This window comes from Phacochoerus africanus, chromosome X (assembly GCF_016906955.1).
Source record: "Phacochoerus africanus isolate WHEZ1 chromosome X, ROS_Pafr_v1, whole genome shotgun sequence".
Lineage (NCBI taxonomy): Eukaryota > Metazoa > Chordata > Mammalia > Artiodactyla > Suidae > Phacochoerus > Phacochoerus africanus.
In genome coordinates this window covers 72342659-72356826 of record NC_062560.1, presented here as the reverse complement: position 1 = coordinate 72356826, position 14168 = coordinate 72342659, and the positions used below count along the sequence as shown (strand labels likewise).

At 35.5% G+C, this 14168-nt stretch overlaps 1 protein-coding gene across 1 annotated transcript in view; it reads right to left on the bottom strand.

Moving 5' to 3' along the window:
- LOC125118866 (uncharacterized) overlaps positions 1 to 14168 on the bottom strand; it is a 53528-nt gene that overhangs the window by 35984 nt on the left and 3376 nt on the right. The window contains exons 3-4 of the mRNA XM_047765741.1: positions 11290 to 11481; positions 8830 to 8920 (exon numbers count right to left, since the gene is read on the bottom strand). Coding sequence (XP_047621697.1) covers positions 8830 to 8920; positions 11290 to 11481 — 283 coding nt within the window. The remainder of the gene's footprint in view (positions 1 to 8829; positions 8921 to 11289; positions 11482 to 14168) is intronic.

The following is a 14168-nucleotide window of genomic DNA, read 5'->3' as shown; positions in this document are numbered from 1 at the left end:
TTTGAATTATGGTTTTCTAGAGATATATGCCCAGGAGTGAGATTGCTGGATCATATGGTAGTTCTATATTTACTTTTCTCTCTTTTTTCAAAATTTTGCTTTTCAGGGCCACACCCACGGAATATGGAAGTTCCCAGGCTGGCGGTTGAATCAGAGCTGCAGCTGCCAGCTTACTGCACAACCACAGCAATGCGGGATCTGAGCTGCATCTGCAACTTACACTGCAGCTCACAGCAACACCAGATCCTTAACCCACTGGATTGAACCTGCATCCTCATGGATACTAGTCGGGTTTGTAACCAGCTGAGCCACAATGGGAACTCCCTATATTTAGTTTTCTGAGGTACCTCCATGTTGTTTTCCATAGTGGTTGTACCAATTTACATTCCCACCAACAGTGTAGGAGGGTTCCCTTTTATCCACACACTCTCCAGAATTTGTTATTTGTAGACTTTTTAATGATGCTCATTCTGACTGGTGTGAGATGGTATGTCATTGTAGTTTTGGTTTGCATTTCTCTAATAATCAGGGATATTAAGCATCTTCTCATGTGCCTGTTGGCCATCTGTATGTCTACAAAGAAGAGAAATTAAGTAGGATAGGGAAATGTACTATGAGCCTGAAAATGTCTACAAATACAGTTTTGAATGTTATGATAAAAATAACAGATCTGGAATGGAAACATGGGAATGTGTGGGACAAGATAGAATATCTGAGTAATGAAACAGAATAGGAAAAACTTGATCAAGGATTTACAAACAAGAAGTAGCTTCTTACTTCACTGGTAATTTTTTAGTCCAGTCTAACGACCCTGAAACACCTTCCACCTTGGTCCTGCCTACCTCAGTATAATTAGAATGTTACTTGTATCAGGAACCAAATTTTCAATAAGTAAAAATTAAATATCACTGACTTTGCTTTCAGACAATATATTTTGAGAAATTTTATAGACTATAAATAGGGGAGGGAAGGAATACTGAAGAGAATGGAAGAAAAGGCTTTTGAAAACAAAAATCTAGTTTTATGCAATCTTCCCACTCAGTGTAGTGCTTTGTACATGATGAACACTCAAGATATATTTTAAAATTGAAGTGTAAAGAGCTCAAGCCAGTGAATTATCATACTTAAAGAAAAATGAAGGTAGAGAAGAGTTGATTTATCAGATCCTCCTTGACCTCCCTAAAGTATTTGACCCTGCTAATTTAAAGTTATATGAAACTATGTTTTATAGTTTCTTTGTAAAATTTAATGGGTTGTTATGAGGATTAAATGATAATGTATCTAGCATACTTCTTGGAACATACTTGCTGACCTATGCTAGTTATTGTTACTGTTTTAAAAACTACTTAAGGAGTTCCCGTCGTGGCGCAGTGGTTAACGAATCCGACTAGGAACCATGAGGTTGCGGGTTCGGTCCCTGCCCTTGCTCAGTGGGTTAACGATCCGGCGTTGCCGTGAGCTGTGGTGTAGGTTGCAGACGCGGCTCGGATCCCGCGTTGCTGTGGCTCCGGCGTAGGCCGGTGGCTACAGCTCCAATTCCACCCCTAGCCTGGCAACCTCCATATGCCGCGGGAGCGGCCCAAGAAATAGCAACAACAACAAAAGACAAAAGAAAAAAAAAACTACTTAAGAGGCAGCTGTGGTTTAGTGGAAAGAAGATTGAATTCACATTTAGTTTTTGAATCCTGTTTCTCTTGCTTAGTCCCATGGCCCTTTGTGTCATTCAACCTATCTTATCCTTGATTTTGTCGCTATTAACTAGACAAGTAACTAGACTAGTAACAAGAGTATGCAGGGCAATCACGAAAATTAAAAGATATCCTATGTTACAGATATTTGATCATCAAGAAAATGCCTCATATGTGGTGGGTGTTCAATAAATGTTAGTTCTTGTCTACTCCATTACCTTATTTATATATCAGAGTACCTTAATCACAATCAAGTCTCAATGATACTGAAGGGACAGTTGATCGGAATAAAATCATTTGAGCCACTTTATAACCATAATTCAACAGATTCAGATTTTGTAAATTTTAAATATAAAAAGATCAAAGTCACAGAACTATTTCTCAGGCTCTGATCATATGATTGTAAACTTAGAGTTTTTTTCACTATGACCCAAAGAGGGAAATGAGAGAGCAGACACAAAATTATCCTTAGAATTAAAAATAAGATTAGAGGAGACACTACATGAATTATTTTCATTGAGTTTTACTGAGGAAAATTAAGAATAATGCCTTTATGAGTGTTTAGTAAATCAGAAATAGCAGAAAATTTTATTTTAAATGTGTAGGATGGTCTATATCTGTTCCATCCAATATGGTAGCCACTAGCCAGATTTAGTTATTTAAATTTAAATTAATTAAAATAAAACAAAACAAAATAAACCCATTCCTTAGTCATTCTAGCTACATTTCAAGTCCACTATAGCCACACGTGGCTAGTGGCTGACACATTGGACAGCATAGATTTATAAAATTGTAGAAAGTTCTATTTGGAATCACTTGTCAAGACTTAGTCAATGTACTAGGTATAGGAGAATCAAGGGCAGGAGAGCATCTCTTGAACAGCATGAAGGAACTCAAAGTTGAAACTGTGGAATAGATTACCATGAAGTGTTGCATTTTGTTATAAATGGCCACTGTGCTAACTCCAATCCATAAGGATAGAATCTTGACAACTGCAGACCAATAATTCTCATTTTTCCATTGTGCGTGAGGTGCGAGATTAATAAAATATCAAATGCTTAAGAAAACTTAACCTACTAGGTAGAAATAATCATCATTATTATGCTGAAAATTATATAATGCCTGACAGAATCAACTAGGGTTTTTGAGCATTTTGAGTAAGGGGGTTTAAATGTTTATAATTTACTTAGACTTTCAAAAAATTTTACAAGTCTCCACACCAAAGGACTTGAAAAGTATCTGTTATTGAATAGATGGTCTCTAAAATTCTTCCAAACTAGCATCTAATAATGCTGAGCTTCCTGAATATGAATTGCAAAGCTGACAAGGATAATCTTCATGGAGATCTCCCAAGGCTGAGTGAGTGGGTAGAACTCAGCAGATAAGCTTCAATGAGATTATCTGTTATTTATTAGAAAATGGGCTTCAAAGAATAACCTTGGCATTTAACATACTGAGAACACAGAGTTGAAGGATAGCAAAAAAACAAGAGCTCCTTTGATTCTTCAAATATGAAGGAAGCTGAAGAAGATTTAAGGTATGATATGCCAGAAAGCATACAGAATCTTAGTGTTGACCATCTTAGAATCTTATCTATTATCTGATCTGCTCTCCCACCTGAAGATGTCATTTCCGTCTCATCCCAGCCTCTTTTGGAATGTTTCCAATTTTGAGGAGTGCACCTTTAACTGGAACAATCTATTTGATTATTTGATTGCTCTGGCAGTTAAAAATGAATAGATTACATTGAGCCAAAGTTTGCCTCCCGTAATCTCCACCTTTGGTTTTGGTTCTGCCTGTTGGAATTATGCAAAATAAACATAATATTTCTTTCACTTAAATTCCCTACACGTGCTTTAAGACATCTATCATGTACAATATGTACACACATATCTCTGTTCTTAGTGGGGAAGCATACATTTTAAAAATAATCACCCAAACCAATATATAGTTGCAAAAGAAAATAGTTATTAAGGAAGAAACATCTTCCCCCAAGAGGGTATAGTAAAGGAACCTGACCTAGAGTTGTCATTGTTACATGGATCTGTATCATATCCCTGGACACCAGGGATAATAGTGTTTTTCTGTCTTCTCACACGTTCCAGCGAGACTGTGGACCAAACAGGTTTTCAACTGTTTATTTTTTAAAAAGCTTTTTATTTTGAAATGATTTTAGAATTTATAGACAAGTTGCAAATATTGTATGGTGAGTCGCTGTATTACCTTAACTCAGCTTCCTCTAGTGTTTACATTTTACATAACTATAGCACATTATCAAAATCAGGAAAATAATAATGGCACAATATCACTAATAACTATAACTAACATAACTTACTAAATAAGGTTTTATTTATTCCATTGTTAAAAGCAAAATACTCTGAAAAATTTCGAATGAGTAATAATTTAAACAATGAGATTCTTTTTCTCATTTCTGTCCCCCATGCACTCAGTTCCCACTCTAACCTCCTAAGGAAGTAATCACTTTTATAGTTGCTGTGTACTGATCCAAAGTTTCTTTATACAAATATAAGCAAATGCAAATGTGTATTCTTACTTCCTTCCCTTTCTTAAACAAAAGGAAGCATACTATCCACTCTCTTTTGCACTTTTTTTCCCCACTAAACATGTCTTGGAGATATTTTCATATTAGCACAGAGATAACCTTCTGCTTTTGTAAAGTTCTATAGCATTCCATTTTATGGATGTAGTATTGCATATATTATAGATTATTTAACCAGCCTCACTTGATAGACATCTGTGTTGTTTCCAATCCTTTACTATTGCAACTGATGCTGCAATAAATACCTTTTAAATATATCCTGTGGGAACATATCTGCAGGATATGCATTCCCAGAAGTGATAGTGCCAGGTCAAAGGATATATGCATTTGTAATTGCCAAATGGTCTTTCCACCAGCCATTTTCCTCACAGCCTTTCTAACAATATATTATCAAGCTTTTGGATCTCTACTAAAATGATAGGCAAAAATGGTATTTAAATATAATTATAGTCACATTTCTTTCATAATAATGAGGGAAATTTAACATCTTCTCATGTGTTTGAGTCATTTGAATTTCCTTCTCAGTGAACTGTCAGTTCATCTAATTTGCCCATTTTTTAATTTTGTTGATCTCTTTACTTCACAATTATGAAGAGTTTTCACATTTTAAGGAAAATTAACCTATAGTTTTTCACCTGAAGAAAATGACATTTTGTCAAATGTGTTTCCATTATATATGCATACTTTAGAAAACTGATAGTTGTGATCCTTCAGCATTACAGTTTTCTATTTTCCTATTTTCCACTTGATTGATTCTTTCTCTACAATGAAGTTAGTATGACACTAAGATTTTATCAGAGTCGCCATAATTTCATACTGACGGTATGTTCTCTGAATGATTTGGCCACTAGTTCTTAACTACAGGTTTTCTGCTTTTGAATTTTTACAGTGTAGATTCCCCAAACCCGGAATGCCTACAAAGACACATGTAATGGTTAATTACTGCCATCTATTGGTGAAATGGAAAATTTCATCCAGTGACTTCCTTGTGGCACAGGTATTGTATTATTTTTGGAAACGTATTTTTAAAATTCCAGAAAATTTGGCTACATGATAATCTTTAAATAATGGCAAGAAAAATAGAAATAAAATTAAGGAAGCTTAAGAGTTTAGTCAAAACATAGTTTTCTTTGAAAACACTAATTCAAAAAGATACATGCACTCAATGTTTATAGCAGCATTATTTACAATTGCCAATTGAAATACTACTCAGTCATAAATAACAATGAAATATTGCTATTTCCAACAACATGGATGGACTTGGAGGGTTTTGTGCTACGTGAAATAAGTCAGATAAAGATAAATACCATGTAATAGCATATATATGTGGAATCTAAAAAATACAACTAGTGACTATAACATAAAAGAAGCAGATTCACAGATATAGAGAATTAATTAGTATTTACCAGTTGAGGCGGAGGGGCAAAGTGTGAGTAGGGGAGTGGGAGGTACAAACTCTTGGGTGTAAGACAGGCTCAAGGATATGTTGCACAACACTGGGAATATAGCCATAGCCTGTAATAGCTAAATGGAAAATGACCTTTAAAAATCACATAAATTTTAAAAAATAAAAAAAGGTTAAAATGCTGCAAATTTCCTTTTCAATGACTAAGATTCCTTTAGTGTTTCTAGGCAATTAATATTATTTTCCTAAGCAAAACATTGGACAGTTGAAAAAACTAATCACAGTAAAAGATGTTATTTTTACTTTGCTGATTTCCAGTTCACTTGACATAACTGGTTGTCTTGAACAAATTAATTTCATGAATTGTATAAGTGACATAACTTAAGGCTTTAACTAGGCAAATATTCATAAAACTGTGACCAGTTGTTTACTGCTAAGGTAGAGTAATGTACATATCCAATGACAATGCATGCCGAGAATGCGACAACGGTCTGGAGGTTATAACAATTCACATAGTGCTATCTGCAGCGGAGTGCTTGATAATGTTTAAAAACTGTCTGAAGATGATATTAACAACTTCTAATGAGAAATTATTTAAATTATGATAATATGCTCAGGTATCTGAGGGATACTTTAATTGTTTCATTTATTATCCAGGAAGAATAATTTGGATTTAGTAAATGCAGAAGTTAAAGCTTAATTCATTACCTCTTCCTGCTTTCAATTTGTTCTATTTGAAAATCCAGTCAATCCAGCAATTTGGTAAGTTTGTGCTTACACTGCCAAATTTAGAAAATCTTACTGTTAGTCAAAGTGTACATCTTTTTCAGTGAACCTATCTCCATATTTGTTGCCTCCATTTATATGGTTTATTATATGCTTTTAAAATCATACCAGTATTTATTTCTATGCCCTTCAGACTACACCATTTACCTATGTCTCTAACAAAAGTAGGAGTGCTTTTTTTTTCCTTCTGACACAGTTTTTTCCTTAGTAAAAAAGACCAAGTGAAAGCAATTAAAACATGTTATATCCTGTGGCTGAACGGGGCTGAATCATGCCATGTAAGCTTGGTTTTAAAGGCAGATAAACTTGAAAAACACATTTGAGATCAAACAACCAAAAATAAACAACAATGGCAATGGTGACTTCTCACAGGACTAAATTATGCAGCACACCTTTCTGTCAGAGATTCGTAGAATACATTGGGATTTCTAATTACATGCTCATGCTGGGATTGTAGCAACTTTGAAAGCCACAGGCTACTCTGCTAAAAGTAAACAGGTGAAGAAGAGGTAGCAAATATGTAGTCTTGCCTGCACCCACTCAAATGTAATTGCTAAGTCAATTAGAAAAGATTAACGTTGACAGTTCAAGAATAAACTCACGCTCTGCTTATTAATTCCTGGTTCTCTGTGTGTGAGCTAGCTGAATAAATAGTGATGAATTTGCATAAAAAAGCACTATTCACTTCTGTGGAAACCTGATCTGGGCCTTAGCTTCTGAGAAGTCATCACACGCCAAAGTCAATATTTTAAACATACACTCAGAGCACAGTGCATCTGGACACCCTTCTAAAAAGTTTAACTCAGTTGGAAAGTTTCCTTGTCCTCTATTAAATTGTTAACCTGTGGTCCATTTCTAATTCTTAATTCCTTAGACTTTGGGAAACCATCAGGAAGAGAAGAATATGGTAGATTTGAGACCAGGCATGGCAGTTCACTCCCAACCCCAAGCCCACCATCCCCTGCCCCAGTTAAAGGAAGTTTAGGAAATGTTCAGAGCAATGAAGAGAAGTGTCTACAGTGTAAATTTTCGGATAGCTGTAACAGGAACTAAAGCAGGTATTTAGCCACAGGAAGACAGACTGGGAAAAGGGAGAGTGACATTTATTGAATATAGCCTAAACGATGGGCATTCTACTTGGCTTTCCTTCCGAGTTTTACCCACTATTAGAGCTTGTATAGCATTAAGTTAAAAAAAAAAAAGAGAGATGATGAGAGGAGAGAATATGAGAAAGTCCATGAGAAGATTTGAAAAATAAGTGTGTGGCAGAAATAAATGGGGAGCATAAGAATAAATGAATCCTTAGAAAAGGAAAAGCACTTCCTTTCCACAACTATCTCTAAATCTTAGGATTCTTCTATAAAAAAATTGGTCAACTAAAAGGATTTGACAGCCTTAGAGTTAGTCATTTATAACATCAACATTATTCACCACAGTATATGCAAACCCGAGTACCTTAACCTTCTTTTTTGAAAATTGTTTTTGATAGATATAGATATATTCAGAAACACGTAAATCCTATCTTTCATACTCGAAGTCCCAATATTTAATTGTTCTGACTTAAAATAGAAAATATTTGACTGCTTTCCTTCATTCATCCACCTTTCATCAACTTTTTATCTTAAACTTTTTGTGTTTCAGTTTTAACTGGCCTTGATGCTATTGAGAAGGAACCATATCAGGAAAATATGTAGAATGTAGAATTGTACTGAGTTTGGTGGTCCTTAGTCTTCCTTAAAATGTAGGGATCATAGTTGGGCATGTTCTAGAACCTTATATACAAAACAAAAAGATGATTTTCCAATATCTTACTAGTTATTAGTTTGATTTGAAACAATAAAATATTGCTGCCACTTCTGATATTTGCAGTCAGGTATGATACTCAGAGCTTTTACTACAGAGCTATTCCTAAGGTTGAAGAGATCCACACAAGTCTTCTGTTTTTAGAGGATCTGTGTTACTGAGAACATATTGTTAAGAGATTTTTCAGCAGGTTAAAAAAAAAAAAACATATGACTCTAATCCTTGTCCTGCTACCCATATCTTTCTAGCTCTATTTTAGGGCTTTCTTTTCCCCTTTGATATGTGATTTAACTTTCCCCAAGGCTGCTTTTGATATACATTTTAACTTGATTTTATCTTGAAACAAACAACGGAGAAAAGGAGAGAGCACACCCTGTGAAATTTGCCCCAGGCCTGGCCTGTACTCTACTGATAAACAGCTTGTCATCAACCATCCCATATTTGTGCAAATCTTCTGATCAGACTTCATGTTGTTGTCTCTGACTAATTCTTTGATATCCCAAAATTATTATTTTCCTACAAGGCATTTCTCTCTTTGGTGTCTTCTCTAAATTTAGTTTACCTTACAAATGAATTTCAGTGCTTACCTGGCCTTGATCAGGTTGAGGTCTCATAGCAGTATGGAAAGCATGAGCAGAATTATGTTGAGGTTGGAGTCCTGATAAACGCCTCTGTTCTCTGACACATTAAATTAAAAATGTATATATAGTTAGGATAGAGAACTTGCTTAATTGGTTAAAAATCACTTGTTTTATAAACTCATTTTTTGACAATACAGAATGAATGTTCCCATCCCATCCATTATTATATGTACTCAAGAGAATGTGATAATAATGGCTACCATTTGTTGAGTTTTTCCATGCTCAAAATGTTTTATTTTATGTTATCTGATTTCCCCCAACATTTTATTATGAAAAATTTCAAACATACAGCAAAATGAATTTTATAGTAAATGCCCATGTATCTACCACCTAGCTCTAATCATTAACAGTTTACTATACTTGCTTTTACATGTATTTATCCATCTATCCATCCATTGTACTTTTGACGCAACTTAAAATTTCACACATCATTTCACAAAAAATTACATTATCTTATTTGAATATTTACAAAAAGTTTGCAATATAGGTATTATTAACTCCATTTTACAGAGATAAACCTGAGGCTGAGAAATTTTAAGGACATCCCCAAGGCCACATGGTTGATTTGTAGAGCAGGGATGTGAGCCCCAGTCAGTCTGGCTCCATGTAGATACTTTTTCCACTACACTTCAGAGTATACACAGAATCACTTTGTCAATTCACAATTGAGGGAATGGCAGAAGGGAAGAAGAGGAGCTCAAACTAAATTATATTTTAACTGGAGAAAAATAAGACAGTTTAATTCTTTACCCTAAAAGCGTATAAATAAGTCTAAGTGCTTATGACACCCACTACTACTATTCTGATTTATAGCTAATCTTTTTGTTTCGCCTTTGCTTCTCAATGCAATTACCCATTAATTATTTAATTTGATTCTCGCAACTGTGAAGAAGTAGGATATGTATTACCCAGCTCCTCATTTATAAAGGAGGAAATGGACTCAGTGATCCACTCAAAGTCATAGACAATTAGTAGAAGAGAGAGGCTTGGAATACAAATCCAGTGTTCTAGAAAGGTTTGGAGTAGGAAAACTCCAAATGGAGTTGGCTTAAAAGACAGGATGCTTAAAAGGTGATTGTTCACAGGTGATTTCTAATTAAAATGTTTCTTTAACATCTCAGGAAGTTTCCAACCAAAGTCAGGTGGCAATATGAAATTCTCTTTATCAATTTCAATTTACAAAATTAATGCTAAATAACACTGATTTCATGCATAGGTACATGTGTACCACATACAATGATGGTGCAACAAAGATTAGGATTTTGAAAAAACAAAAAGGTTGGAGAGTTTATCTCACCCTCCCTCAGACAAATATCTGAGACTGTTCAAATTGTTGATTTTATTGCAATTTGCAAGCCTGTTCTTAAAATTTGAGACTGACAGTACCAGCCACTTTCAATTTTAAAGTATTATTTCAAATTATCCTCATACTGCATGGAGGGTAACATTACCTTGTCATTGAAGAATAATACTTCAAAGTAGATGCTAATTTGAATTAGGCGATAAAATTGATGAAATTTTACCCTACTGGTATTTACCCTTCATATTTCTATCATTCAGAGGCAGTGCAAAACATAAAGGGTACTGTTTGCTTTAAAACAAAGAAATAAAAGGAATGCAGCAGGGTTTACTGCTTTCAAAGCACTGTTTTATCTCATTAGATTCCATTAGCATAACATAGGGGTTAAGAGTTTAGGCCTGGGAGCTAGATTGCCTGGGTACAGACTTAGTCCTGTAACCTGAGCCAAGTTATTTGATCTCTCTTGCCTCAGTAATCTTGTCTGTACTTTATAGGGTTCTTGTGAGGATTACAGGAGTTGATAGGTATGATACATTTATAATTCAGCTGACACATATAATAAACTCTCTGTAAATGATTGTGGTTTTCAGTATCAATCTCATCATCTCTGTGAGGTGGGTAGGACAGATTATAGCAGTCCCTATAGTTGAGAAACCTGAAGCCCTGTGAAATGATTTACCAAAGACAGAGTCAGACTACATCAAGTCTATTGGCTTCCTCTGTCCATTTCTCTGACATTGTTGCTGGAGGTTGGGGTAAGAGACACTGGTATAGCAGTCCCCCCACCCCAACTCTTAGGACAGAATGTGTGGTGCATACAAATACTACCTTGGTGGAAGGAAGGCCCTGAAGTAGGACAGTTCTTTAGTGAATTACACTTGGCTTTTATCTGAGGAAGGTGCTTTTCAGTTTTTGCTATGTCCAAATCCTGAACAGAATGTATTTGGTTATCCTGACTTTTGTTCAAATTTAATTAAAAACTGATAAATATGGAAGCGAACATGCCAGCTGTATGCAGGATACATGATATCCATTATTTCTTGAATCATTTGCTGATTTCACAAGAGATTTCCTATCACTCTGAGAGGTATTTAGAAATTTCTTACCGGTGGTCATTTGTATCCTTCTTTGACCTCTTTTTACAGTAGTGGATAGTCTGGATTGTTACACCAACTAGTAAAGCAAGTCCTATTCCAGGCAATGCTGCTACTAAAATCAGGTCCAGTGTGTTCCAGAGTTGGTCACATTTGACTCCCATGTACCAGTAATTTCCCCACTGACCTCTGAAATTTGGACATCTAGAAAGAGATAATAAAAATTGAAAAAGCTCACAAATTAGAGAAACAAAAACAAATCATTTCCCCTGAAAGAATCACATCTTTCATTGTTATTAAACCATGAGGTTTACCTTTAAGGTCCTCAAGAGATTTCTATTGTCCTATTTTCCACTTGAGCAAACATTCTAAAACCTACAGGTTTGAATACATTGAGTCAGCATGCAGAAGGCAGTCAGGATTTCCTAACCAATGGGTAATGAATATGTGGCACTTAGCTAGGAATGAAACAAACAACAAAAAAGGTCTCATCCAGAATGACTGTGTCGAGACTCTTTTAAAACTGTCCATTTTCTGCCCACTGCTCATATTTATTTCATTCTGGCTACTTCAGTTCTATCAGTGCCAGGAAGAGAGTTTGAAGCAGCCTAGTCTACCAGTTCTGTAGCTGCAGCTGGGTGTTCTGTTCACCATCTCCTATACTGATAAATGCAGGTTGACAGACTGACTATGCCACTTGACAACAAATACGAGAAGAAACATGAGAAGGTGAGAACAGACTGTCTGCCAGAAACATCTGCTTGGCTCCATCTTTCCCATGAGTTCAGAATCTCTTCCTCTATTTAAAAAAAATAAATTACTCATGTATGAACTTCTCATGTTTTTTATAAAGCCTTGACACTTTGCCAAATGACCTGAATGTGTGTCTCTGATGCCTAGACTGAACTGGCATAGCATACACCCACATGGAAATGTCTATGGTTTTGTGGAGAGGAATAATATGACTTTTCATCATACTCCATTGGAGTGACTAATGGAGAGGTTAGTTCATGTAGTGTCTTTAGAGATTGCTTCATTATCTTCTGTAGAATTGATAATGGATTACCCAGTTGAACAGTGAATATCAGATCTTAAGTAAACTACTCCTGGTTCGTATCATTCCAGTATATTAAGGAGTACTGTCATGGATGACATGAAAGGGTTGATTAGATGATTAATATAATTTTTATAGCTTTAATAGTTTAGGATTCTCTAAGAAAATGAATCCACCAGCTTCAAATAGGTAGTAATCTATTCAACAGGACATGGCTTCTAATATGTAATAAGATGTCATTCATTTCAGGAGGTTAGAATATACTTGAAAAATATGTCTTATAAAGTCTCATGGATTTCTTCTTGGAAAAAGACTTTTTCAAGAGTAGATTTCTTGCTTAACTTAGGAATGAATCACAAAGTAATTATATGTTAAACAGTAACCATTCATCTATTCAACAACATTTATTGGGTGCCTACCATGTGCCAAGTACTGTGCCAAGTATTTGAGACAGACTGGTGAATAAAACAAAGACCCATGTCCTCAAGCAGCTTAAAATGTAGCAAAGGAAGACAGACAACAAAAATAAGCATTATTAGTAGATTATCTAAAATGTTTGAAGGTGATAAGTCCTAAGGAAAAAAGAAAAAGTAGAGAGGGTAAGGGGAATTGGCAATATGGTGGGTTGGATTGTGGGAAAGATTGCAGTGATGTAATAGGTTAGTAAAGGACAGGCCTTATTGAGAAGGTAATATTTGAAGAAAGACTGAAGTGGGTGAAGGAGTTAGAGATAGGATATTTTGGGAGAAGAGCAGCATTCCAAGCATCAGGAATAGAAAGTACAAAGGCTCTAAAGCAGGATGAAATGTGCCTACATGTTTGAGGAACACAAGAAAATCAGTGTAGCTGAAGCACAGTAAGGCCAAAAAAGGAAGCAGACCAGATCACAAAAGACCTCATACATCACTGTAAACACTTTAACTTTTACACTGAGTGATATGAGGAATAGCTGCAGGGTTTTGAGAAGAGGAGTGATGTGTTCTAGATTGTTTTATAGGGATCATTCTGTTTTCTACTGTACTGAAAACAGAATATAAGGGACAAAGGTAGATGCAGGGAGAAAGGTCACAAAGCTGTTTGGTAATCTAGGCAAGAGATGACCAAAATAGTTTAGATAAGAATGATAACAGTGGTGGTGAGGGTAAAAGATGGTTGATTTCTGCTTATCCTTTTTAAAGGCAGAACTAACAGGATTTGCTGATAGACAGGAAGTAGGATGTGCAAGAAAAAGAGGACTGAGGATAACTTGAAGGTTTCTGGCCTGAGCAAACAAAAGGATGGAGTTGCCATCAACTGAGGTGGGAAAGACTGTGTAGAAAGAACATTTTGGGGTGGTAGTAATGGGGGTTGGGCAGTTCAGTTTTGTACTTGCTGATTTTAAAATGGGTATCAGATAACCAAGTAGAGATGTTGAGTAGGCAGTTATACCTCTAAAACTAGAAGTATAAATTTTCCCAGTTGGATGGTAGATAAAGACATGAGACTGGATGAGATCATCAAGGGAGGAGATACAGATAAAGAGAATGAAGGACTAAGTCCTGGGACACTTCAGCATTGAGTAGGTGGGGACAGGAGAAGAGACTAACAAAGGTTGAGAAGTGGGCACTGAAGTGGAAGAAAAAAAATTAAAACCAGAGAAAGGGGGATCCTGGAAGCTAAGTGAAAATTCAAGGAGAAGAGAGTTGTTAATCATGTTGAATACTGCTAATGGGTTAAGTATGATGAAAACTGAGAATTGAGCCATTGAGCTTAACATCATAGTAGCTAGGGAGAAGAAATGAACTGACTTTTTTGGAACACCTTTCTGAACTAGTTATTATGTGAGGATTTTAAAATA